The sequence below is a fragment of the Erpetoichthys calabaricus genome, chromosome 12 (genome assembly GCF_900747795.2).
Source record: "Erpetoichthys calabaricus chromosome 12, fErpCal1.3, whole genome shotgun sequence".
NCBI lineage: Eukaryota > Metazoa > Chordata > Cladistia > Polypteriformes > Polypteridae > Erpetoichthys > Erpetoichthys calabaricus.
Genome location: NC_041405.2, coordinates 48,779,002 through 48,806,500, shown reverse-complemented (window position 1 = coordinate 48,806,500; position 27,499 = coordinate 48,779,002). Strand labels below are relative to the sequence as shown.

Sequence of the window (27,499 nt, the reverse complement as noted above, 5' to 3'; positions counted from 1 at the left end):
TTCATATCTAGATTGGCTTTTGGACATCAGACCCTGACTTGTGGGTTCAAATCCTGCTACTAACACTGTGTGACCAACTAATTTCTCCAGTTTGTGAAAGAAATGTAACCAATAGTATCTCAGATGCTGTAAGTCGCCTTGGACAAAGGTGTCAGTCCAATAATAAGTATTAGTGATGATGTCTGCCATTCAATACACTTTTAACCACACTAAGCAGTGCACTTATTAGCTGATGTGTGTGAATAAAGTGTGTTGCATGTTGAGCAAACTCTTGTGTGCAACACCTACCTCAAAGAGCACTTGGTTTTGTAGATCAGAATCGTAGGCCCCTATCACTTTAAACCACAAGTTTGACAAGAGGTGGTCTAGTTTACTCTCTCTCTTTCTGTCTCTAGTGCTACAACACATCTCTTTTAGCCTACTAGAATGTTCTTGCAGGTCTCGGGCCTCACCTGACTCCTGGTCAGCATGTGGGCTCTCCAGTGGCCTATGAGTTTATCATTTGAGCATCGACTAAATGACTGTGTAGCCTGACCCCAACCGTTTCTGCTGCTTTTTTGAGCGAGGTAGAAACTCCTGCTTCTTCTAGATGTCTAAGTGATGTCTAAAAAGATGTTGACTGCATCTTACATACACCCACAACCTCTTTCTGTTTCTTTCTTTAGAAAATGAAGTCAACAATGCAAAGGAGGCGTTCGGCACCATCAGCAATCAGCAAGGCCCTCGGCAGGTCCCGGGTGCAGAGCAGGTAAGAGCCCCCATCCCTTAAATCATGTGGTAGGCTGTTGTCCTACTCAGGCCATTATCAATCCTGTCTAGTCTAGTTTAGTTTAGAGTCAAAGGAGAGACAGAGCTTACCCCAGCAAACTCAGGAATAAGGCAAGAATCAGCTGTGGAGAAGGTGCCAGGCCTTTATTTGACCACTTTATGAAGTAACACATGCTGCAATACATCGACACTCACAAACTCATACATGGCACACTCTGGAGAGGACAAGGGAATTACAGAGGGCATCAGCCAGCATGTCTGGGACTAATGGCTTATAAGCTAACATGCTCACTTCACACCAATTCTACCTCAAAGTCCCACCGCCCCCCGATTCAGCCCTCTGCACAGTCTCTGCGGCCAAGCTGCACTCAGACGGCACTTCCATGAAAGAATTCCTGACTTTATTTGGCTGCAAAGAGGAGTGCTGTGGTGGAAACTGCCGCTGAAGCATAAAGCAGGAAAATCTAAACAGTGCTTTGCAAATATCCCACCAGATTTCATCACAGGAGCACAATAAGGACTCAGGCGTCCCCCTTTCGGATTCTCTTGTCTCTTCCACCTTTTTGTCCCATACGTCCCAAAATGCTTAAACTTTCAGTGGTCTTCTACTTCATCAGTTTTACTGTCACTTATTGGCTCAGTTCTCCTGAAGCCTTGTTAGATTCTTTTCACAGACCACCACAGTCAGTTTAATTTATATAGCACCTTACAACATTATCACAAGTTATTTTTAAAAAAACAATACACATAGGGTTGTTTTGTTAAATTTGTAGTGTTTTATGTATTTATTATGCCTAGAAATTCACGCAGTCTCTGGTTTTTGGCTTCATTTTCGGAGAATGTAAATCATCCATTCAACCATTCAATGTGAAGCATACTTAATACAAGTTATGAAGCCTCAAAGATCTAAAGTAACTAACAACATGGGACACAAGGTGAGCACAAACCCTAGAGCAGGGGCAGTCTAATACAGAGTTGGTTTAAATCCATCAGTCAGTCATTGCCTAACCCACTTAGTCTCCTGAACAGGGTCACAGGGTCTGCTGGAGCCTACCCCAGCTAGCACAGCACAGCAAGCAAGGCAGGAACAAACACTGGACAGGGCACCAGTCCATCGCAGGGCAAACACACAGAAATCCACACCCTAGCCACACACCAGGGTTAATTTAGGATCGCCAGTTCACCTAACTTGCATGTCTTTGGACTGTGGGAGCAAACTACACAGAGAACATGCACACTCCACACAGAGAGGACCCAGAATGCAAATCCTGGCCTCCTTACTGAGAAGCAGCAGTGCCACCACTTTGCCACTCCTTAAATCATTCAATCCATCTTTATTTTATTTAGCACCTTTAAAAAGCTACAGTATTTACTTCAGTTGTATGATACTATTGTGTTCAAGAGAATTACTTACAAACCCTTTGAAACCACATCAGTTGTTTTTATTCTTCACCTCCTGACACACCTGTACGAGAAAATTCCCACATATGAGAAACGGTTTGACTCATCTTGATGTCTAGCTATGCATGATATTGAGCATTTTGGCCCTCTAGACCACCTCTAGTCCAAAACAACCCTCCTTTTTAGGCAATTTTTGGACGCTATTTTGTGCAAGAAATTACACCCTAATGGTGAAGAGTAAACCAATAGGTGTCAGCAAAAAAATAGAAAGATTTGATGTTGTGCTTGTCACATCCACCAACCTACAGGGGTTCACCCACTGATGAGAAACGATGGGTCAAATTTGTAACTTTTCAAAATGTGGATCAGTAATGTCGGCAATGGAGTGCTATTTTGAGGATGATAATCTAGAAAATGATGTGACGATTCTTTACTTGTCCTCCTAGCCCTTTAAGAACCAGTCCCAGAAAGTTAAAAATGATACATTTCAAACATAAGCATATGGGGTCTTGTTTTAGACTATTTAAAGGTAAGTGATTATGAAGAGGAGAAGAGAGAAGTTGGGAGCATGCACTGATACAGCACATTGGCACACCCCAACCCCCACAACAAACCACCTCAGGATCCCAAATTAGGACCCGAGTGCAGTCATGCAATGGGTGACACCTCAGCACCACATTAGTCTGAATGGAGTAGAACAGTGTGAGGTGTTTTATGGTGGATGGAGTGCCAGTCCTGCCCACAACCCCTGAGATTTCCCTATAAGTTGGAGGACCTGCTTGAAGGGAAGGATGCAGATTAATGTCATACCAAGGATGAGCAATTGAAGGTTAGGGGTCCTTGGTCAGGGACCGAAAGGAACGGAATCACTTCTGGGATTTACTGGAACTGACATTTTTTGTTTTTCTTGTAATACTTTACTGTTTGTTATGACATAATTCTTCTGAGCCTGCAGTCTGAAGAAAAATTCTGTATTGGTTTATATCATCCATCCTTCTATTTTTAAATACCAGTGACCTATAGAAAAAGATGTAGCTGAAACTGAAGACAAAGAAGTGAGGTGTATTAAAAAAAACTAAAGTATGCACAGGGTGCCATTATATATGATATGATATCAGGAGTTCCCAAGTTCAGTCCCGGGGTACCTCTGCGGCTGCAGGTTTTCATTCCAGCAGTTTCACAAATAAATCATTCAGACTTACAAATTATCTCATTGTTTAATTAGTCTTCTTCTTCCCTTATTTTGCATTCAGATATAGGTATGTGCAAGTATATTTTCATACAGTATAAACACAATTCAGAAGTTTGCCTTTTTGACAGATCTTTAAATGTTCATTTTCTTTTCCTAAATTCTTTTTTCAATTCATCTTTTCCTGTGGAGTTTACTCCCTTAATTGTATCCAAATACTGGAAATTAATGATGAGCCATGCAGACGCAGGTGCAAATATCACTGAATGTTAAAGGGAACAGCAACTTCAGTATAAAATTCATTTGTGATCTCATTATTAAAAAAAATGTTTAAATGAGCAGAACTTAAAAAAAGAGCAAAATTTTTAAAAGCAAGAAAAGAACAGCAATTAATGTCACATTCATTTCCAGATTGACACAAAAAAGGCAGAAACTGGGAAATAACAGCTTCTATAATAAAGACAGGCCGGAAAAAAAACATTAGATTGATGAGACAAAAGAGTGATCCCCGATTTGTGAGACTGTTTGGAATGAAAGCCTGTAGGCACAGTGGTACCCCAGGACTGAATTAGGAATCCCCTGTTTTATTATATTATATTACCTTCAGTCGCCAACCCCAACCCCCCACCCCGGCCTGCACTACGTGCCAGCCATTTCACATCTCTGCCATTCACGTATGTGGATTTCACTTTCACCAACCAACAAATGTTTTAATTCTCACAGATACGCCTCTTCATTGGGAAGAAACACTACCTTTCCCTGATGGCAACACGAATTAGATGATCTACAAGTCTCCGACTTAAAGTTTAAATCCGAACAATATATTTGATCTCTTTTCACTGTTCTGTTATTTCACCAAGTAATAATTTCCATTTGTTTGTGCTAATGCGATATTTACTATAATTTTTTTGAGACTTTCGAATTTTAGTACTTTCATTATCTCTAACCTTTTTTGCATGTGTACCTCGCCAACGTTTTTGAACCTCTTTACGACATTCTACATTGTCTTCTACTATTTGTCTTTTATTTCTAGCCCCGGGCGTCGTTAAATCTCTTGGCACAAAGTCTCGTCTCATGGGACATGAATGTATCTCTCTGAAAAAGTCACATCTCGTCCCAGGCTAAAAAGTCTTGTCTCGTCTCAGGATTTTTTTATTATATTATATTATATTATATTATATTATATTATATTATATTATATATATTATATTATATTACTAGGGGGCTGTGCCCCCTACTTGCTACACTTTCCCACCCCACAACCCCCACCCCCGTGGGTGCACTTCACGCTAGGCACTTTGCGTCTCTGCCTCTTGCGTTGTGAAGGGGGGGGGGGGGGGCTGAATGCACGCTAAAGATGGATCAGCTGCTGGCTTGCTGCTAGCTGCTACCGAGCTGCGTGATCTGCATGTCGCGCTGCGTGTCGATCATTTAAAAGCCTGTACAGAAGCTGTCTTTTTGTCTCATTTCCTTGTCTCGTGGGACGTTAAAGTGTCTCCGAGAAATTGTTTGTAAGTAGGACATGACGTGCAAGAAGTCTCATAGGACTTCAAAGTGTCTCCCTGAGATGATCACGTCTCGACCCAAAATTTTTTTATATAACAGATAGATATTATGTTATACAATGAATAACAAATACAATAAGAAAATGACTAACCTAAAGTCTCTCTCAGTCTGCTTCAGCAATAATGTCTGTCTAGTGTAGCAGCAGATCCACTTTCCCACACTGCACACTTAACAACACTCCTTTACCGTCCTGTCTTTACTCCAAACCCATACTGGCCACTTTTCTTCCTACCAGATGATCCCTTGCCAGCACTTCCACTCCAAACCCCATGCTCATCCTTATAGCGGCCAGAAGGGCCTTTTAGGCCTCAGCGCACAGACATTTTCAGGGTCACTTCTTCTCCCCTAGGGAACACTTCCAAGCCAGGGTCCAGCATGTTATTTTGCAATTGACACCAAGTCTGAGTGTTAGTGTTAGAGTCTTAGTTAGAGTCTTAGTGTTATGGACTGTCTGTGTAACCCCACAGAGGTTTGTCTACAACAAATAAAAAGGCCCCAGCATTATGCAAGGGTCACACATTCAAAGCACATATCAATCCATTAATTTCTAAACCCACCTAAATTTTGCACTGTGAGGTTTAGTAGGAGATTCATGCAGCAGCAGCAGCAACAGTAAGAATCATTCCTGGATGGGCACCACTCCACTACATTTGAAATCAATCAGTATTATTTGATATAGTGCCTTTCACAATCTGCTTTGAAAACTATTATACTATACTGGTTTGACGGTAGATTTGTTTTACTAGTAATAAGGTTAATATTTGTGACTATAAATGTACTTAACCTTCAACCTGAGAGTTGGCTCTGTGAGGGTTTAAACCACCAAATTCGACCATACATTAATTTTTAAACCCATCTAACCCGTATTTTAGAGACTTGGGGAGCCAGTGTCTAGTTAAAGATGGGAAAATATTATCCATTTAAAATTAAATCTACAACACAAGAAAGTGTGCAGAAAGTGAAGGGGTCTGAATACTTTCTAAATCCACTGTAGTAATCTACTGTATAATATAAAAGTTTACCACTTAGAAGGAACCCTCAAATGTTCGAATTCTTATGTCACATGCTTTCCTCATCATTCAATACTCAAGCCATTCTGGTTATAGAGCTGCTCTTTATCTTCAAATGGTCTCATCCTATGCACTCCTATGCACTATGTCTTCATACTCTCCTGGCATGCTTACTTCCCATGTCCCTTGCCTTTATACACTGCAGTATGCTGTAATGCCATTCCCTATGAAAGGCACTATATAAAATCAAAACTGACTCTCAGGCTTTGTTCTAGTCAGTAGACCATTAGTACTGGTCTCCACCTTTCCTGATGACTTTCTCATTGACATCACACTATTAAGCAGACACCGGGGACAGAATCAACCACAACACTGCAGGCAGGGTACAAGTGAAGACAATAATGGGAATAAACAGAGAACTGTTCTTTACTGTGTTCTCATTCCTATCTTCAGGGATGGACCCCTCCTGCTACCAACTACCTCTGCAGCCAACAGCTCCCTAATCCGGGCATTTGCCACCCAGAAGTCAACATTCATCATGGAGGAGCATGTACAATTGTCGGCGGGCCTCCAGACCCAGGAAAGACACCTGCTGCTGTTCAGTGATGTCCTCGTCATCGCCAAACTCAAGTACTCAGGCCGGCAGACCAGTTTTGCTCTTGTGTTATTAATAACTTGTCTGGCTGATTGGACATCAGTTTCCCAGAACTGGCAGAGCCTTGCCAGAATGTACGAAATAAACCTGAGTGAAGCGAGATGGGGGTGCAGAATGTTCTCCACTTTTGACGGGCCGTAGTGTTACTTAAAGGGAGTTTCTCAAAATGTTGAGAAGCTTGTTTATTAGATGGAATGTGTCAGTCTGATTATGGGAAACAGTGGCCTCATGTTTGGGTTAACATTGTGTGCCTCTCATAGAAGACTAAACTGGTGAACTGAAAGGTCAGTCCAATCCAGTGTTGTCACTAAGCCGTGTCACCTTACTTCTAGCAGTACATCTGCAAAGGCTAAATTTTACACAAAGTAAACAATTTGAAATCAGGAAGCTGGCAATCAGGTCACCTTGGAGCTCTTTGGGTAAAGAAGAAATATCGAGTCACATCAAAATGCCTGCCTCTACAGGTCAGCATGGACCTACCAGCTGAATATCAGGATAATCAAACTCTCCTCCTCTGGACAATTGGTCTCATCACAAATGATAAACTCATAGTGTACTGTAGGGGCCACTTAAGAGCCATCCTCAAATCCAAATAAAACAAAAGGAGACCAAAAGTATAAACATATAAGGGAGCATAAAGGGGAAGGCTGAACACAAGAGGGAGAACACAAAGTGCAAAACAAAAAATGACTGATGCCTCTCAGGGCTTGCCTATACAGTTAAAGTCCCCTTACTATGGTGTGGGCAGGTTGGTCCTATAGCTAACAGTCCCACCTTCCACCATACTCCTCTCCACACCTCGGTCCCCTACCTCCACTGGTTGAGCCCTTAGCAAACTCCAAGCTCACTATTATGTTGGCCAGATAGATTTTTTAATCCCAAACCTTCTGAGAGACCCCTTAGTGAAACCTCAGATCTTTTATAAAGTGTTGGAGCAAAATGTCTAGGTTTCCATATTCAGGGCCTTCATCAGAGGATTAGGGGACACTGCATCTCTTTACCATCAATAGGACTAGAGAGTGTCCAGACAGATTGCGTTCCCTAATGACACATAGGAATTAAAACATATTCCAGCGGGACTCCATTCTGCACCCTAACATCTTGTAGAACTCCCACTTTACTGAAATGACTTTGTGTGTTACTGTTTAGTTACATTCAGGGTTTGTACAGCCCTCTACTGGTCCTTTAGTATCCCTAGTTGGCTATACAGACACTCTTACTATCACACTGCCTTTCCCACAGGTCCTCGCTGAGTCTGAAAGTGAAACATCAGGTACCTCTCTGTGACATGTGGGTTGCATCCTGTGTGGTGGACGTGGCTGATAGGCAGTCAAGTGCTGAAAATTCTTTTGTCATCGGCTGGCCAATCAACAATTACGTGGTCACACTGAGGTATGATGGTAGTGCCTGATAAAATTATCTGGAGAGGACAGCATGAGGGCTGGCCAGTATATAGCCAGTCAGAACAGTGTGATTTTACTAACCAAAGTATTCGATGCAATGTAAACTATGCAGATCAGTGATGACAAAGTCATGGTCTAAATTGGTCAGTGGGGGCAAACAGAAAGTTTTACAGACTGGACAGTTTGGGTTCTGAAGGATTTCATCTGGGAGTAGGAAGGACATCCATCCACATTTAGAATTGAGATAAATGAGGTTTCTGTAAAGCAGGCTGCCCTGTGTGGGTACAGACAGGTCATCTCCCCAAACAGGACAGTATGATGACATGGAATCATTCATCTGGCAAAAGTAGCAACTACTGGAGTGTAAATGTCATCTCTCCAATCAAGGAACTGTGAGAATAGGAAGGTCATTGTGTAACCCAGGCATTCCATGGGGTGGAGTGTTTTAAAAAGATCCTTGTATCCAAACTGACCACTACATGGTGGCAAAGTTGTCTCTTCAGACTTAGAAGTGTAGGATTGAAAGGTCATCTCTCCAAACTGGGAAGTGTGAGTGTATAAACAGATCATACTCTTCAAAATGGCCAGATGCAGAATCGCTAGAACCTGGACAGTGTGAAAATATAAAAGGAGAATACTCTCCAAATCCATTAATGTAAAGTTTATCTCTCCCAAATGGCCAGTCCAAGAGTAGTAATTTAATGATCTAAAGTTGCTAGTTAGAGTCTAGAAAAGTCATCTCTCCAAACTCTGATAGTACAAGAGGAACGTTTGTCCAGTCTTGTGTAGGTCACCTGTCCATACCAAAAAGAGGGAAGGTAGGAAAGTCATTCATGCAACTTGAAAGTATGAGTAAGACTTCTGAAAAGCTAGCAATGTCTTTGAGAAACAGAGAGGACATCTCCTCGAACTGGACAGTGTGAAACTGGAAAAGTCATCTTTCTAGACTCACTAAGCAGTGTCCTTCCTGCGTGTTCATTTTCTTGCCTCAGGTGACTCAGACTGTATTGTGGCCCATTGCCACATAAATAGTGAGAAACCTCTGCTAATGCATCTTTTATTGAATCTTGTTGCAGTTCCCCATCAGTCAAGCAGAAGTGGCTCTCAGCTCTACAGTGGTGAGACTCTCCTTTTTTTACTCTCTGCATCTTGTGGTTAGACTGCTGAAGGCTACCACCCTCATATTTCACTTTGTTGGACTAGTGGCCCATAACTTAAACACTATTGAGCAGGACTTGTTTTCCTTTTTAGGCAAATCAGTGAAATCAAGCGTGAAGACTACCCAAGACGAGTGCCAATGGAGCTCCTTCTGCTGGATATTGGGAAGCGAACTACAGTGAGTGAATTCTGGTGGTGATTCTATTCAGACAAAACCCCATTCAGAAATAAGCACTGTGACTTTCATTGTTTTTTTGGATTTCCTAGCAGACAATGACCCTCAGTGTGGGGAACTGGGACACTGCAGAGAAGATTATTAAACTGGCCACTCAGCAAATTGGAGTTGTAGTAAGTATGTCAAGCACATCGGCACTAGTACATCATTTCTTCAGTACTGAACCTCTCAGTTCCCTCTCATAAGCAGTGCAGGGACCAAGTGACCAGTATGGTGGTCTTCATCTGGTGGTGACCATTTCACACTCAGAAACTCTTTTACATACTGAGCAGCTTCTATTAAGCAATCTTTTCCTTAACAAATAGTTCCCACTATTTATGAAAAGTTCCATTCCTGTTGGTCTTCATTTAGCAATCAATTCCCTTCAGATACTCTTTGCCATTTGAGGAGCTTCCAATAAAACAGTCTCTACATGGTGTCTTCACTGAGGTAATCTTTTCTTCCAGTGATCATCTACCCTTCTGGAGGTATGATGCATAATGATCACTTTCTTCTCTAATGGTCTTTGCATAGCAATCCGTTTTCCTCTTCCACCTAGCAAGCAGCTCTCACTAGGGTACTGCTCTTTACGATCAGCTCCCTTTTTGGTGGTCTTCTTCTAAATGTTCGCACCACTCAGTAAATGATACCTAGTGATCAGCACCAAGTATCCTGTAAAGGAAGTGCTCAGTGATTTGGAAATAGCTGAGAAAGAAGCACTGCTAGGATTACAAATGTTGAAAACAAATAAAACACTGGAACCGGATAACATTTATCCTAGAGTGCTTAAGGAAGTTAGTGATTACATTCTGTATATAAATCGCTAGCAAATATTTTTCCAAAATCACTGCACACTGCACACTGGGGACATTCTGAAAGACTGGAAGCTAAGCAATGTCTCATTAAAGAAAGAAATATGATCAGGCTGATCCAAGTAGTTATAGGTCAGAAAGAGTAACATGCATTACAGGTAAACTAATGGACATGACTGCTAAGGTTAAGAATCAAAGAGGTGTGTTGGTGAACAGTCACTAAGAGTTTAGACAGGAAGCTTGTGTTTCACTCAAGAATTCTAAGAGGAATAAACCAAAATTATTTAACCAGAGAGATGCATATGATAATGTTAATAACACAAGAAAGGCCAGCACATCAGCAAAACAAAACCTCCGAAGAAAGACAAAGTCACTTAGCCTCTAACATCGGCAAAACAGTATCCCTTTTACTTTTCCTCATGCTGCTAATACACAAGCGATGTGAGCACATCGGCAAAACAAATCCTCTTAGGAGAGAGATGTCCAGAGTAATTCCTTTCAATCGCCTGACATCTCTACATTTCAATTTTTTTCTGACGATTTCAATAGTTTCTAGGACCCCAGGCTTTTTACAGCATGGGCTTACACAGCTAGTGTATTATAATTTTCAATGATGGCCAAATGAGAGGTTGATGATCAAACTAAATCATGTTAGAACTCAAGGTGAACTGTGAAGATGAATGCTGAAAAGCAGAAAGTGAAGGATTATGGTGAAAGGATATTTTTCTGAATGTAGTGATGTTAAAACTGGTGTTCCTCAGGGAAGAGTGCTGGGACCTTGACTAGTTAAGTTAGCTGATGACACCACACTAGGTGGAATAAAAGAATCAGCAGAATCAGCAGAATCATCACAGATGGATGTGCATGGAAATCAGGCCTGGGCAGATGAACTTTAATGTAAGTAAATGTAAAGTATTACATGTAGGAAGTAGAAATGTTATTTTTGACTTCACAATGGGAAATCTGAAACTTGAAAGTACAGCTCATGAGGTGGACTCTTCACTTTCTACAGCCAAACAATGTACAGGGTGATTAAGAAGGCTGATAAGATGTTAGATAATGTTTCAGAATGTGTGGAGTGCAAAGCAATCAAGGTTATCATCATCAGGAGTACTCTGTGCAATTGTGGTCTCCATACCCCATAAAACATACAACGGTGTTAGAGAATGTCCAGAGCAAAATGACTAGACTGATTCCAGGACACAGAGGTATGAGCTATGAGGAGAGATTGAAGGAGTTGAACCTTTTCTAAGATTAACATGACACAGTGTTTGAAATTATGAAGGGAATTAGAATGGTAGATAACAAGATTATTGTAAATTGAGTTCTTCAACAAGAACATGGGGACTCTGATAGAAGCTGATTAAGAGTAAACTTTGACAGAAAGTTTTGTTCACACAGTAAACCATAGACACATGGAATAAATTGCCAATTAGTGTGATGGGCAGCAGGACATTGGAAACATTCTGATCTCGACTTGATGTTATTTTGAAGAAATTTTTAGGATAGGATTGGAGAACTTTGTGGAGCCTGTTCTCATTAAAATTGCTGTTATGTTCTTATGTTCAGTCTAGTAGTTTTCATAATGTTGATTACCCCTCAATGAGGTTTCCCTTTCCTTTCTGATCAACTTCCACTCTAGTGATCATCACCATCTGTTCAACTCTCCTAAAAGCTCATTCTTCTGCCTTTCTGATTGTCTTCACTTCACAGTCATTTCCTAATCTAGTTTTCTTCACTTAGTGATGAACTCATATTCAAGTGGTCACCTCCTAATTATTATATCACACTCAGGTACTCTTTTGTTTATTTTTTTGTTGGCTCCCATTCTAGTGGTCTTCAGCAGGTCAGCACTTCCCTAGTTACCTCATTCATAAGCAGTGGGCTCTCCTGTTACCGATGTCTACTGATCATCTTTGACTCAGATAGTCTGACCCTGCAATAAACAGCTAGCTAACAGATACTAAGTGGTGCCTCTTATGAATATGCATAACACCGCCTCAAATGCCCTTAACAAAAGTTTTGGACTGAGTGTTCCTTTTGATTGGGTAATATCAGTCTCTTTCTGATTTGTAGGTTCAAATCTCTCTGCTGACACAGTATGACCATGAGCAAGTCACTTGACATTCCTGTGCGCCGGTTGGAAAATCAAAAGAAATGTAACTAATTGTTACATAAATGTTGTAAGTCGCCTTAGATAGAGGCGTCAGCCAATAAGTAAATATAAATGTAATGAAATGTAATGGATATCCTAGACATTCCAATCAAGATGCTACTTACTGGTAGTGTCACTCTCGATAGCCACCTGAGCTAATTGTTTTCTAATATTTCTATTGACCAATCTTTCCTCTGTTTTCTGCTATTTCAGATCCATCCAGGGGAGTATCACCTCTGGGTGATTTCGGGAAAGGATGACACACCCCATCTTCTCCTAGGTAAGAATGTTAGCCCACCTGACTCCTTTGACTGCCATATCAGTGTCTGACAAAGAAACAGCCTTGCAATTCTTCAAGTCAAAGTAAAATGAATGGACAATGTTATTCAGACATCCACGTCACTACCAGTTTTGGTTACTTTGTTTGGTGAATGCATGGAACAAGAAGCAAATGAACTGGTGACCTGGTGCATACCAGTCCTAATACAGTATGTAGGCCATTGCATTGCCATGCAGTTCCAGCTAAGGACATCTCTACTTATCTTACCCACAGAATTCCAATCAATTCTCATTATTCTTGGTTCCTTCAATAGGGCACGAGTACCCCTTCAGTATCATCATGAGTTGTTTCAGAGATCTGGTGGAGCCGTCTTGTGGAGACCCTGTGCAGGACTGGAACCTCCTCCTGGAGCAGCTCACTAAAAGTCAGCAGTGCAGATTCATTTTGAAGCCCCGCTCCGCAGCACGCAGGAGAGCTGGTGAGTGTACCTGAGTAGGACAATCATGTATAGAGGATGGTCCAATGTCTATAAGAAGAGCCAAGACAGACAGACAGACAGACAGACAGACAGACAGACAGACAGACAGACAGACAGACAGACAGACAGACAGACAGACAGACAGATAGATAGATAGATAGATAGATAGATAGATAGATAGATAGATAGATAGATAGATAGATAGATAGATAGATAGATAGATAGATAGATAGATATAGGCTTTTTACAGAAACTCAAGAAAATTATAACAAACAACAACAACCCTTTCAAACACACAAGAATTACAAAAAGGCCCAAACATCTGACTCATCTAAAGATGAGAGAGCAGTCACAGTGAGGCTTTATGAAGGTTTATTGCTATTGGTATAAAGGAGACCCCAGTAACATTTTTGACACACTTCTTTTGGATAATTTGTAAGTTAAAAATGCTTAATACTTTTGTTTCAAGAAGAGGATGTGCAGCACAGGTCATAGATCATCAGAAAAAGATGTTTTAGGGCAGGTTTATGCTTTATGCTCAGAACATGTTCTTGCAGGCATCACAGCTGCCATGCGTTCCCAGCATTCATTTGATGCATCCTCTGAGCAAATCCTCAAAAATTAACAAGACACGTGTGCGAGTAGTAGTACTAGCAAAAATTCAGGGGACGCAGTGTTCAAGTTGGAACGTCACGTCAAAGCCTCTGTTTACTATCAACATGTGACAGTAAACCACCTTGCAGATCGTACAGGATCAATGTGTGTGCTTTGATGTCTGACGAATAGTTCAATGTGGTGAAGCAAATCATCAAACTTACTGTAAATGCTGACATGCAAATGTATTCGTGGTGCTTTTCTTCATCTATTTCTCACATAGGCAATACAAGAATCACATATTCCCTTCGTAATGACCCGATACATTTTAAAGGTTTCACATACAATCTGTGCCATCTTTTTTTCTTTTTTTTTTCTGCACTTCACAAAAGCATATTTGAATCACGGTGAAAAAAAATATTTGGGACACAGTGAAGAAAAAATAGGTCTATTTTGTGATTAAAGTGGAAATTAGACCCGGGTTCACTTCCCGGGTCCTCCCTGCGTGGAGTTTGCATGTTCTCCCCATGTCTGCGTGGGTTTCCTCCGGGTGCTCCGGTTTCCTCCCACGGTCCAAAGACATGCAGGTTAGATGGACTGGTGACTCTAAATTGGCCCTAGTGTGTGCTTGGTGTGTGGGTGTGTTTGTGTGTGTCCTGCGGTGGGTTGGCACCCTGCCCAGGATTGGTTCCCTGCCTTGTGTCCTGTGTTGGCTGGGATTGGGTCCAGCAGACCCCCGTGACCCTGTGTTCGGATTCAACGGGTTGGAAAATGGATGGATGGATGGATGGAAGTGGAAATTTCAACTTTAATCTTGTAGTTTATTTTGTCATTAAAGTAGAAAGTCATAAACATCATCTTAAAACTGACCTATTTGTTAATCGCTATGCACTTCTGGGGGTTCCTCCTGCTCTGATAGCGGCAGGCAGCAATTGCCACACAGAACACATTACATTTATGATATTCCAGCTTTCTGCACATTTAGAATCCTTAGATTTATACTTGATATCACTTTCATGATGAAATGTGTTAAACATGTACTGTATATTTCATTTTACAGATAATTATATTGTAAGTAATTACACATGTGGGGGCAGCACAGTGGTGAAGTGGTAGCACTGCTGCCTCTCAGGGAGTCACATCCCTGGTGTTCCCTGCCAGGAGTTTGCATGTTTTCTTAGTGGGTTTCTACAGTGTGTTCCGGTTTCCTTCCAAGGAGACACAGCTTTGGAGATCTGGTGATGCTAAAATGACGCTAGTGTATGTGTGTGCTTGAATTCACCTTGTGATGAGCTGATGCTCCGTCCAGTAATTATTTCTGCCACACAGAATGGGTGCATCCCTGGATTGATGAATGTAATCATCAAACATTTATCTCTTTCAGAAATATTGTGGCAATTCACAACACAGTGAAACCGAATGTTGTTTTCTCACTGTGATGATATCTTGCACTGCCACCCAATGGAATCCACCAGATTTACATAAAGTATGACTGCAAGTAAACTTTAAACAGTACACTACTTGTGTAGCAGTAGTATCCACAGGCACACGCGCATGCGTCATGTCATGTAAAGTATAAACCCAGCCTTAGTATCAAAGTAAGAACAGATCTGTGCAAAGTGTTTTAAATTAATCACAAATATAAAATACGAAGTCATTAATCACCCCACCTCATCAACAATCCCCCCCCCCAAACATCTACCCTGCCCTCCTTATTTGCTGTATTGCCTTGGATTCCTGTAAGTCTAATTGTTTTCCTCTGATGATGATTCCTGATAGGAGTTGAAAGTTTAGGAATAAAAAATATTTTAAGATATGTGATTCATTTTCTCCCTTCATGGATTTCCAGCTACAAATACGCAAACTGTATCACAGACCTTTGCTTCTCTCTCTCTCTCTATATATATATATATATATATATATATATATATATAAACTGTGTTTAATTACGAGGGAAATTGTGTGTGCATGTCTACAGGGGGGCAGGTTAGGGGTAGATGTATGTGTGGGTATCAGCAGGGGCAGATGGATTTCACAGCTCTGGGGAAAAAGCTGTCTTTCAGTCTGCTGGTACGTGTTTTTATGTTTCTGTACCGCTTCCTGAAGGAAGTGGTACAAACAGTCCATTTCCTGGAAGGGTGAGACCGGCAGCTATAAATTTGGCCCTCTTCTGCACCCTTCCAGCATATACAGAGTCCAGGTCTAGGAGAGGACTTCCCACGATCCCCTGTGCTGGTGTCACCACCCGTGCCAAGTCCTTCCTGTCCTGTGCTGTGCAGCTGCCGTACAACACTGTCATATTGTGATAGAGAATGCTTTCTATAGCGGATCTGTAGAAGTTTGTGAGCAGCCAAGAGGAGAATCCAGCACATCTCATCTTCATGAGGAAGAAGAGTCTTTGTTGGGCCTTCTTTACCAGGTGAAATGTTTTCAAAGACCAGGTCAGATCCGATGTGATGTGGATACCCAAGAACTTCATATTGTCCACACACATTACAGCCTCCTCATATATGCATATAGGAGCATGTTCTGTTCTTCTGGACCTCCTATAGTCCACAATGACCTCTTTGGTCTTGCTGGTGTTCAAGATGAGGTTGTTGGCTAAGCACCATAGTGCTAGTTGTTGTGTCTCCTCTCTGTAGTGAGTCTCATCATTGTCTGATATGAGACCCACCACAGTCGTATCATCCGCAAACTTCACAACCATATTTGTGGCATGGATGGCACAGCAATCGTGCGTAAATAACATGAAGAGTGCTGGGCTGAGCACACAACCCTGTGGCGTGCCTGTATTCAGACCCAGAATGGCTGATGTATGATCTCCAATTCTAACCACCTGAGGCCTGTTGGTGAAAAAGTCCCTGATCCAGAGACTTAATGATGTGGACAGACCCAGATTATGAAGCTTTTGTACCAGGTTGTCTGGGATTACGCTGTTAAACGCTGAACTAAAATCAGAGAATAGCATCCTAACATATGTATGTGTTAGGGCACTGCAGATGGGTCAGTGCTGTGTGAAGTGCTATTGAGATGGCATCCTCTTTAGATCTGTTCCTCCTGTAAGCGAACTGATGGTTGTCAAATCCAGCAGGGATGGCATCCTTGATGTACTTTAGGAGGATTCTCTCAAAGCACTTCATTATTACTGGGGTCAGAGCCACAGGGCTGTAATAATTAAGGCAGGTGACCGCTAATTTTTTAGGCACTGGCACAACAGTGGAGGATTTGAGGCAGACAGGGACCATTGCAAGTTGTAGAGAAAAGATTGAAAATGTCCAGAAAGACTCCTGCCAATTGATCAGCACAACAATGTGAATTTCCCCTTGGGATTAATAAAGTATCTATCTATCTATCTATCTATCTATCTATCTATCTATCTATCTATCTATCTATCTATCTATCTATCTGTCTGTCTGTCTGTCTGTCTGTCTGTCTGTCTGTCTGTCTGTCTGTCTAGTTTCAGTGTCTTACCCGACACCTTATCTGGTCCTGCAGATAACAGGCCAACGCCTGTTGGCGTTGATCCTCCTCAGGGCGGACCTCACTTGGTGTAGTTGCAGGACTAGAGGCTGATGCTGCTCCTCCAGCCAAGGGAGATGTACAGTCTCCCTGCTGCTAGATGCATCAAAGCGTGCAAAGAAACTGTTCAAGATGTCAGGGAGACTAGAGTCATAGCTGACATGCTGATCGCTGCGCTAATAATCCGTTATGGTCTTTATGCCTCTCCACATGTTCCGTGGGTCGTTGTTATCAAAATACTCCTCGATACGCTGTTTGTATCTGTATTTTTCCAGATTTATTCCTTTTTTTAGTTCTTTTCGGGCTTTGCTATACAGTATGCCAGCCTGTTGTCTGACCTATGTGCAGCGTCCCAGGCTTTAAGCAGGGACCTCACCGTACTGTCCGGCCACGGTTTCTGATTTGGAAACACCCTAAAGGTCTTCGTGGTCAGGACAGCATCAATACAGAACTGCACATAGGATAGGACAGATGATGTATATCCCTCTAAATCTGAGCCCTCTTTGAATGCTCCCCATTCTGTATGCTCAAAACAGTTCTGTAATGGTTAAGATGCCTCCTTAGTCCATACCTGTACTGTTCTGGTAGTCCGTTTCATCTTGCAGATCATAGGAGTATAGGCTGGAATCAGCTCTGGTATCAGCAGAAGGATGTGTGGAGGGTGCAGTACTCTGAGGTGAGAGTGAGAGTGGGTTAGGGTGGTCAAACCTGTTAAAGAAGTTGTTCATTTGGTTTGCTCTCTCCACGTCTCTCTCAATGGTGGCACCCCGCTTTGAGCTGCAGCCAGTGATGATCTTCATCCCATCCCACACTTCCTTCATGCTGTTATTCTGCAACTTCTGCTCCAGTTTTCTTCTGTACTGCACCTTCGCCGCCCTGAGCTGGACTCGGAGTTCCTTCTGCACGCGATTGAGCTCATGCTGATCGCCGCCTTTAAAAGCCCTTTTCTTCTGGTTCAAAAGGCCCTTGATGTCACTTGTAATCCATGGCTTGTTGTTAGCATAGCAGCGTACAGTTCTTACTGGAACTACAATGTCCATACAGAAGTTGATGTTAATCGGTAGTGCAGTCAACAACCTCCTCAATGTTCTCACTATGTGATTCCTGCAGAATATCCCAGTCTGTAGTTCCAAAGCATTCTCTCAGAGCCTTCTCTGCCTCCGGGGACCACTTCCTGAATGAGATGGTGGTTGTAGGTAGGACCCTCACTCTTGGTTTGTAGTGAGGCTGAAGCAGAACCAGGTTATGATCTGCTTTCCCAAGAGCAGGCAGCAGGGTGGTGCTCTATGCGTCTTTAACGTTTGCATACAGTAAATCAATAGTCTTATTTCCCCGGGTGTTACAGTCCACATACTGGGAGAAGGCAGGTAATGTTTTGTCCAGTGTCACATGGTTAAAGTCTCCAGCGATTAGCACAAGCGCCTCAGGGTGCTGCGTTTGTAACTTAGTAACAGCAGAATGGATGATGTCACTCGCTGTCTCCACGTCTGCCCAAGGAGGGATATACACAATAACAACAATGACATGTCCAAACTCTCTGGGCAAGTAATAGGGATGCAAACTTACGGCCAACAGTTCGATGTCCCTGCAGCAAGTGGAGACTTTGACGTTAACATGTCCAGAGTTTCACCACCGTGTATTAACATAGAGAGCGAGTCCTCCTCCTTTGTTTTTCCCACAGGTACTTGCATCTCTGTCCGCTCTAACTGTGCTAAACCCGGGTAGCTCCACGTTAGCATCAGGGATGGTGGTAGTTAGCCATGTTTCACAAAAGCACAACAAACTGCATTCTTTGTAGGTTCTGACATTTTTCACCAGCGCAGCCAGTTCATCGATCTTATTTGAGATTGAGTTCACATTTCCCAGAATCACAGAAGGCACCAAGGGCTTAAAACGTCACTTTCTCGCAAGCCGCTTCATTTTTAGCTTAGTGCCGGCTCTGCTGCCACGATACCGCCTTCTTACCTCGTCGGGTAAATAGGTTACCACTCCGGCACTGGCATTTGTTCTCAGCACTCGAAGTTGAGTACTTGAATAGATGAGTCTCGGCGTTTAAAAATCCTTGCCCACATTGTAAAAGTAAGTGTGTCCAGGGAACGAATCCACATAAAATAAAGTGATAGGAGTGATCAATAAAAAAAGAGAAAAATAAAAGTAGAAAAAGTAGAAAAATAAAGTCGTACACGGAGCTGCTGAAAAGGCTGCCACTCTCAGCGGCGCCTGAGTCATTGAGTACTAGCTAGTACCTGGTTAGACCCCCTTTTGGCTTCAGAACTGACAAAATTCTTTGTGTCATAGATTCAACAAGGTGCTGGAAACATTCCTCAGGGATTGTGGTCCATATAGACATTATAACATCACGCAGTTGCTGCAGATTTGTCAGCTGCACATCCATGATGCGAGTCTCCCATTCCACCAGAGGAGCTCTATTGGATTGAGATCTGGTGACTGTGGAGGTCATTTGAGTACAGTGAACTCATTGTCATGTTCAAGAAACCAGTTTGAGATTATTTGAGCTTTGTGATATGGCACATTATCCTGCAGGCAGTAGCCATCAGAAGATGAGTACACTGAGGTCATAGAGGGACGGACATGGTAGGTAACAATACTCAGGTAGGCTGTGGCATTTAAACAATGCTCAGCTGGTATTAAGGGGCTCTTCTGCATACCTCAGTTGTAATGACAGGTTATTTGAGTTACTGTTGCCTTTCTATCAGCTCGGACTAGTCTGGCCATTCTTTGACCTCTGAAATCAACAAGGCATTTTTTCCCAGAAAACTGACACTCACTGGATAATTTCCCTTTTTTGGATCATTCTCTGTAAATCCTAAAGATGGTTTGATCTTCTGATCAGCAGTTTCTGAAATACTCAGACCAGCCTGTCTGGCCCCAACAACCATGCCATGTTCAAAGTCACTTAAATCACCTTTCTTCTCCATTCTGTGTGTGTGTGTATATATATAAATATAGGTATAGGGTATAGGAGCTGGTATAGAGTATAGAAGAGCTTGGCATGTACAGTATGTGTACAGAATGAGAACAGGGTCGTATGTACAGGTAAAGAGATCATTTTTATGATCCTATAAAGGGAGCATTGGCATAAGCATAGGAGAAGAGCATGTGAATGTCCATTCTTGTATGTGCATAAGCATGTGTCCATTATTAGACAATGTGTATGTTCCAATTGAGAGACTGTCTGTGTACAGGATGCCAGCTTGTATAGCATCTACATGAGGAAAGCATCTACAATTCCTTCACTTTTTACACATTTTTTTTATGTTTTAGCCTTTGGTTAAAATCATTTAAATTCATTTTTTTAAATTTCATACAACACTCATTTCCCCAGAATTACCAAGAAAATCAGACTTTTAGAATTTTTTGCAGAAATATCACATCGACATTGAAGTATTCAGAACTTTTGCTATGGCACTACAGATTTGGCTCAGGTGCATTTCTTCCATTTATTATTATCACTGACCTTGTTTGGATTCCACCAGTGGTCAATTCATCTGATTGGACATGATTAGGAAAGAGCAGGTGTTTCTACACAAGAACTGCATTTGAGTTACTGAAGAGACAGTTTCTGTGTGTGTACCCCCTGAGTATACAGAATGGAAATTAAGAAAACACATGTTTGAACACAAGGGAGGTGACAGCGTAGAATGGGGCAGGGGACGAACTTGTCTTTATTATGCAGCAGAGCAGATAGGTGAGACTAAAACAAGAAAGCAAGTGTGACTACATGGGAAGATAAGCATTGTGCAATGGAGGAATGTGTGTGTGTCCACAAGGAGTGCCTTTGTCTGCAAATGTGTTTACCTGGGAAAACAAGTCTGAATACACAAGAGCAGGAGCAGCATACACTTGTTCTAACCAGGGCACATCTTCTCCATGTTACACTCAATTCTCAGCTGAGTTTGAGACTTGGTGCCCAGACCTTCACAAGCAGCTGGCTTCTGGAATCTCTCTGAGATTTTTCACGGCCAACTGTTTACAGATAAAGAGCTGAGCCATTTGTGATCCTGGGTGGATAAGAGGTAACTCTGAAACTCAGGGAGCAAATGGTTTCCTGTCACGCACGGCCAGCAGTCCAGGGCGCCTCCTGCAATTAAGGGCCAATTTGTAGTTGAGGAAGAGGCTGCTGTGTCTGTCACGGAAAACTGGAACACCCTACCCCATGCATTCCAGTGTTTTCTTGTGTCAGGGCACAGGGCACCATCTGGAGCTGGCACCAGTTGGGGTAAGTGTGAGCAGCCAATAGGTGTGTCTCAAGGCTTCTTTATGGAGGGCATTGACTGTTTCTTACAGTTCACACAGATACACACACACTATCCAGGACTAAAGAAAAAGCATCACTACCAATACATACAACCGTAAGTCCCCAAATAATCCTTTACACAAAATTACATGTAATCTCCCTACCACACACAGACTGCATTCTCTATGCACACGCCACACCACATTCACGGGTATCATATTTACATGACAGCATACTGAAACATGCAAACACACACAAACACATACTGGTAAGAGCTCACAATCTTCTGCACCAAATCCCAAGTGTCCCTATATATATATATATATATATATATATATATATATATATATATATATATATATATATATATATATATATATATTGTAAAGAAAGACACAAACTGCGCATAAAGGGTTGGGGTTTTCTGGCCCCGTATACTGTACAGTATGCAAAAAGAAAACAATCATACAGTCCAGAGTACTTTGCATTACACTACTGAACAACAAGATGGCGTGATGGGGGAACATTTATAGGGCGGACTGGAATAAGCAGAGGAATGTTGGGTAACGAGTTGTGTTGCATTCTGGGATCCTGACGTCATCAGAGGGGAGGAGGATGTGGAAGTGGAGGAACGGGAGCCGGCTCAGGGTGTCGCCGTTTCCTTCTTTCTGGGAAAAATAGAGAAAGAAAGGTTAGTTGCCTGCCAGTCCCTTATAGCCTTCGGTTTTGCACTACTTCCTGGGCCATTCTGCGGCTCCCCATGTGCGCGTGCATGACAATATATATATATATATATATATATATATATATATATATATATATATATATATATATATATATATATATATATATATATATATATATATATATATGGATGCACTTATTATAATGACCACTCTCACTCACATACAGTACACTGACACATAAAGAAGCACATGCATGCAAGCTTTATGCTTACTGCTTTGTTTCCATATTTCAGATTCCTTACAGAAGCAAATAAAAAGAAAGAAGTCTCTGATCGACTGGGCCCTGAGAAGAGGGCAGAGCAGTGCATCTGGCAGCCAAATGGAGTCTCCAAAGTCACCTCGTAAACTCTTTGGTCATTCACTGTCCTCCATCTGCCATAATGGGAACTTGCCCAAGCCCATCATGGTGAGTGTGACATGCACCCCACTTCCCAAGTGTGTAAATGACATCCAGCAGGGATCACATTAAGCTATATACGCAAGTAATTAATGACTACCCAGACTTAAAGCCTGCCTTGCTACAGTAATACCTAATTCTCCAGATGCACACTGTCTATGTGTTTTGCATGTTCTTCCATTGCAAGTGTGGGATTTTCTCCACATTCCCTAAAAAATTGCTGTTAGAGTAATTGGTCACACTAAAGTGGTCCACTGTGAGTGTGACTGACATCCCCCTCAGGCATACTGCCATTTTACCTTTATAGCTGCCAAAATGGTACTATCCATCCATTCATCCATCCATCCATTATCCAACCCACTATAGCCTAACTACAGGGTCACGGGAGTCTGCCGGAGCCAATCCCAGCCAACACAGGACGCAAGGCAGGAAAATGGTACTAGCTCCTGAAAACATTGAAGTGGGTAAGTGGGTCTGAATATGGATGGGTGGATGGATGGATGGATGTCTCTTTCATCCATCTTACTGATTAGGGAGCATGGATCCATAAATAACTGAATCAAACTTGCCCACTTGCCAGGGGGAAACTGAAGCTGAATGTGCTGTGTGACTGTCTCCCGTAGGACATGCTCTATCTGCTATACAACGAGGGGCCCTCCACAAGGGGCATCTTCAGGCGATCTGCCAACGCAAAGACCTGCAAGGAGCTAAAAGAGAGGCTGAACTCTGGAGACTCAGTCCAAGTGGAGGGAGAGTCTGTTTTTGTGGCTGCCGCCATTATCACGGTAAGAAGGTGACTGAGACCAGAGTCAGGGCTCACATGTGCTAAGCCTCGAGTGTGAGACACAAAAACACAAATAATAACTAAACATAGGATGCAACAAAAGTATTTGCTTTAACTGTCCACCCTCTTTATGAATCCATGTGTAGGATTTTTTGCGAAACATCCCTGGAAGCATTCTCTCAGCAGAGCTTTATGAAAAATGGATGGAAACCATTGAGATTGAAGATCAGAATGAGAAACTGGAAGCCATGAAAAGGTACAATTCTGGAAAATGGCAAATTGTGTTGAATTGTGAATGTTGGAAATCAAATGTGCAAGTACGAGAAGGATGGGGATGGAAATGCGAGTGTAAATATAAATAATCTGCAGGAGTCCATCTGTCTGTTTGTAAAAAAATTGGAAAACACTGCCAGACAGATGGGCCAAAAATCTGCAGTTTGCAGCAGGGACTGGCTAGTGCAGTGGTTCTCAATCTGTGAGGCGGGCCCCCCTAGGGGGGCGCGAAGTAACAAAAAGGGGGGCGGAAAGATGTGAAAAAAAGAAAACAAGAATCAAAAATATGAAAAATACATCTATTGAAACCAAAACAAATTAACTTAAACTACATTCTGATACTAGAAAAATAAATCTAGAGTTAGATAAATGCAGATAAAAGTTAAGTAGGTATAATAAATATGCATCTATGATATATCATTAATTTAAAAAGAACAAATTGGTATTAGTGGGCTCCTTTCAAAAAAACGTTGGGGGGGGCCACGATTAAAACTGTTATGAAAACTCGGGTCGCAAATACTTAAAGGTTGAGAAACGCTGGGCTAATGCATAAACTTAAAAATCAGAAAATTGAGATATTTACAGTATTGGGGTGGCTTTTAAACCCTTTTGCTGCAATGTGATAACCAGTAAGGTTCTAGGAGTGGGAGAGATTATAGAAGATTAAACTGTGCCTCCTCAACAATGGAACAAAATGATGAAGAAAGGTTCAACCAACCACTCCAGCCAGAAAGAAATGAGGACAACTGGGTGAGAGTAGTGGTTAGTGCTGTTTCTTCAAAGATGGGTTCAGATCCCAGTCCATTCACTTATTGTTTACCTATGTGTTTGTGTGTGTGTGCGTGTGTGTGTGTGTGTGTGTGTGTGAGGTTTTCTCCTGGTACTCCAGGTTTCATCCCAAAGGCACTTTTATTTAGTTTATTGGTCCAGTGAGTGACTGAGTGAATGAGCATTGTGATCAACTCACTGGTCCATGCTATTTCAGTAGTAAAGCCCAAAAGCTGCTGGAGTAGGCTCCAGTTCCCAGAAACCCTGAATGTGGTGAGCAGATTAGAAAATAGATGGATGGACACAAATGGAAATAAACTCTCATTTACATAATCTCTCATATTTGTTTGAAAAATACAAACAGTTACACAGTAGAATAGAGCAGTCTATAGTATAAAAAACAGAAAAGAGACCTGAAGAGCGTTGTGATTTCATGTAGGAAATCCATCCTTCCATCCATCTTCCAAACCTGCTTTATCCTGAGGAAGATCATGGGGTGACTGGAGCCTATCCCAGTAAGAATAAAGCACAAGGCAGGAACAGTCCCCAGACAAGCACCAGTCCATTGCAGGTTGAACACAAACACATACCAGGGCCAATTTAGCATCACCAGTTCATCTAACCTTGGACTGTGGGAGGACATCAGAGCACCCGAAGGAAACTCACAATGACACGGGGAGATATACAAACTCCACACAAGTTGGACGCAGGGTGGGAACCCTGGACTTCATGTCGCGAGGCAGCTGCACTACCACTGTGCCGCCATTCAGGTGTGAGATAATCTGTTTAATGCAGGAATCAGTGAACAGAGGGTTAGCAAGATAAGTGCACCTTGATGGAGAAATGAGGGGCACAAAAGACAAGATGTGGTTGCTGCGATCATTCTTTTAAAGAGTCAAAAATGTAATATGACAGAAGGCTGGGAGGTGGGTGGAGTCAGTAGAGGGTCACCAATCTTCTTCCAGGTCAATGACTCCGGAACTGAAAAAGAAGTAAAACCTCACTAGAAGAACCCCAGTGCAGATGGATAAGCTAGGTGAGATACTGGGCTATTAGCTAAATGAACGAGCCTGCTGGACTGAATGGTCTCTCTCGTTTGTCAGATTTCTTTTGTTCTTGAACACAGGCTGTCTCCATTTATTTTAAAATCTTCCCCCATAACTCCAAACTGGGTAAACTGTGACAAATCTGTGTTTTGTACTCTTTATATTCCATTCATTTTGTTTTTGGATTTTTTTAATACATTTTTGGGTTGCTTGTAAATATTCCTGTTGTTCTGTCAATGCCATATTGTGTTCCATGTGTTGCTATCAGGATTGTCTGATTCCTTTGTAGTTTTTTCTTTTCTGTGAATTTTGCCATTTCTTCCACTTGCTTGTTTGTTCTTTGTAATACTTGGAATTTTGCTCTGGTTTCATTCCTCTCAGTCTCTTAATGAAATATGACCCAAAGTGCTTGACTTATGTCGACTTTCAGCAGTTGGCTGAACCATTAGCCTTCTCTACTTTTGATGTTCATTGCCCTTTTGTGCTTTCCTTATTTTACTGTTGATTTTGTACATTTTGTTGATCTTCAGGACAGTTTTGATTATTTCTTTGGCTTCTTGGCTGTCATGCCTAGCAGAGAAAGAGAAATCAGGAGATAAAAGGTGTTTTGTCTTGGTAAAGTAATATATTGCTCTTACTTAATTTGTAGCCTTTGTCAGACTGCCTCAAATCTCACAGACTTACCACTGTTTATAAGGTATTGTACCATATAACTTCTCCCCACCTTCCCTTCTACATTTACAACCTCAGGCAATTAGGTGTAGTAAAAGACAAGCAGGAGTTAAGTTACAATTTAAGTAATGTATTACTGATAATATTCATAAATAATAACAATATGCAAAGTACATTTGAATATTGGCAACCATACAACCTGATAAATGCTGATGTGTAGTTTCAGGTGGCACATAGACTTGTAGTTACTTTAAATGTCTCTAGTTCATTTTTGGTCAGCTTTCTTCAGAACAGGTTGCATGTCTATCTCAATATGGCTGCCGAGTTGTGGTCCTCATGGCAATGGTGTGACAGAGAGATGCTTCATCATTGTGATGTTTGTAAGAGACAGAGGGAGGGGTAAAGAAAGCAAATGTGTAGATTCTCTGTCCAAACCCTACAGCCAATAGGGCGTCATGTTACTTAATGGCTTCTGATACAAGCCAATTCCAAACAGCCATACTTCAGACCAATGGAGCAGAGAATACCATTCACACCTGCCCCCAAAACCATTTGTGGAGCTGATGTTTGCCAGCTAGGTAGTTTGGCTTTCCTGTGGGGGTTGACTGAGAGAGTCCTGCAGAGGATCACTTGCCAGACAGGTTTGAGGCACTTCTCCTAATCCTGTCGTAAAAAAATTACAAAGAGACTCAGTCATAAAAGGGGGGAAAGGGGTTCTTAACCATCAAACCATTGCTGTTTTTAGCAATGATAGACATTCATATTATAAGTTACAAATAAACACATACAGTATTTTGCGCACCATAAGGCGCACTGGATTGAAAGGCGCACTCTCAATTGCGGGGCTTATTTCTGTACTTAAGCCATACATAAGGCGCACTGTATTATTCGGCGCATGCAAAAACAAGGTAACAGAAGTAAAACAATGAGTTTAGTTAAACCTTATTCTACTACGTATTTAAAAATACACTCACATTGTTTTTTGATCAGTTTGTTGTCACAAATCCATCGAAGTCCTCACCTTCTGTATCTGAATTGAACAGATGGGCAAGTTCGCCATCAAACATGCCGGGTTCCCTCTCGTCATTGTCGGAATCAGTCTCGTTGCCGGGTGGCTGTTCAGCAATGATTCCAGCTTTCGCGTAAGCTCGGACAACAGTCGAAGCAGACACCTTAGCCCAGGCATCCACAATCCATTCACATATGGTGGCGTAACTCACCCGGCGCTGCCTTCCAGTCTTAGTAAAGGTGTGTTCGCCGTCTCTCATCCATCGCTCCCATGACGCTCGCATCTTCACTTTGAACGCCCTGTTTACACCGATGTCCAGCGGTTGGAGTTCTTTTGTTAATCCT

General features: G+C 41.9%; 1 protein-coding gene across 3 annotated transcripts in view; it reads left to right on the top strand.

The window, feature by feature from the left end:
* The window catches only part of arhgap20b (Rho GTPase activating protein 20b), a 65,540-nt gene that overhangs the window by 16,002 nt on the left and 22,039 nt on the right, over positions 1 to 27,499 (top strand). For 2 of the 3 annotated variants that reach the window (XM_051934496.1, XM_028815487.2), the window contains exons 2-12: positions 666 to 748; positions 6,388 to 6,564; positions 7,832 to 7,981; positions 9,069 to 9,110; positions 9,244 to 9,328; positions 9,418 to 9,498; positions 12,545 to 12,611; positions 12,925 to 13,089; positions 22,440 to 22,612; positions 23,227 to 23,388; positions 23,534 to 23,643. In XM_051934496.1, coding sequence (XP_051790456.1) covers positions 666 to 748; positions 6,388 to 6,564; positions 7,832 to 7,981; positions 9,069 to 9,110; positions 9,244 to 9,328; positions 9,418 to 9,498; positions 12,545 to 12,611; positions 12,925 to 13,089; positions 22,440 to 22,612; positions 23,227 to 23,388; positions 23,534 to 23,643 — 1,295 coding nt within the window. The remainder of the gene's footprint in view (positions 1 to 665; positions 749 to 6,387; positions 6,565 to 7,831; positions 7,982 to 9,068; positions 9,111 to 9,243; positions 9,329 to 9,417; positions 9,499 to 12,544; positions 12,612 to 12,924; positions 13,090 to 22,439; positions 22,613 to 23,226; positions 23,389 to 23,533; positions 23,644 to 27,499) is intronic. The other variant, XM_028815488.2, reaches the window with a different exon arrangement.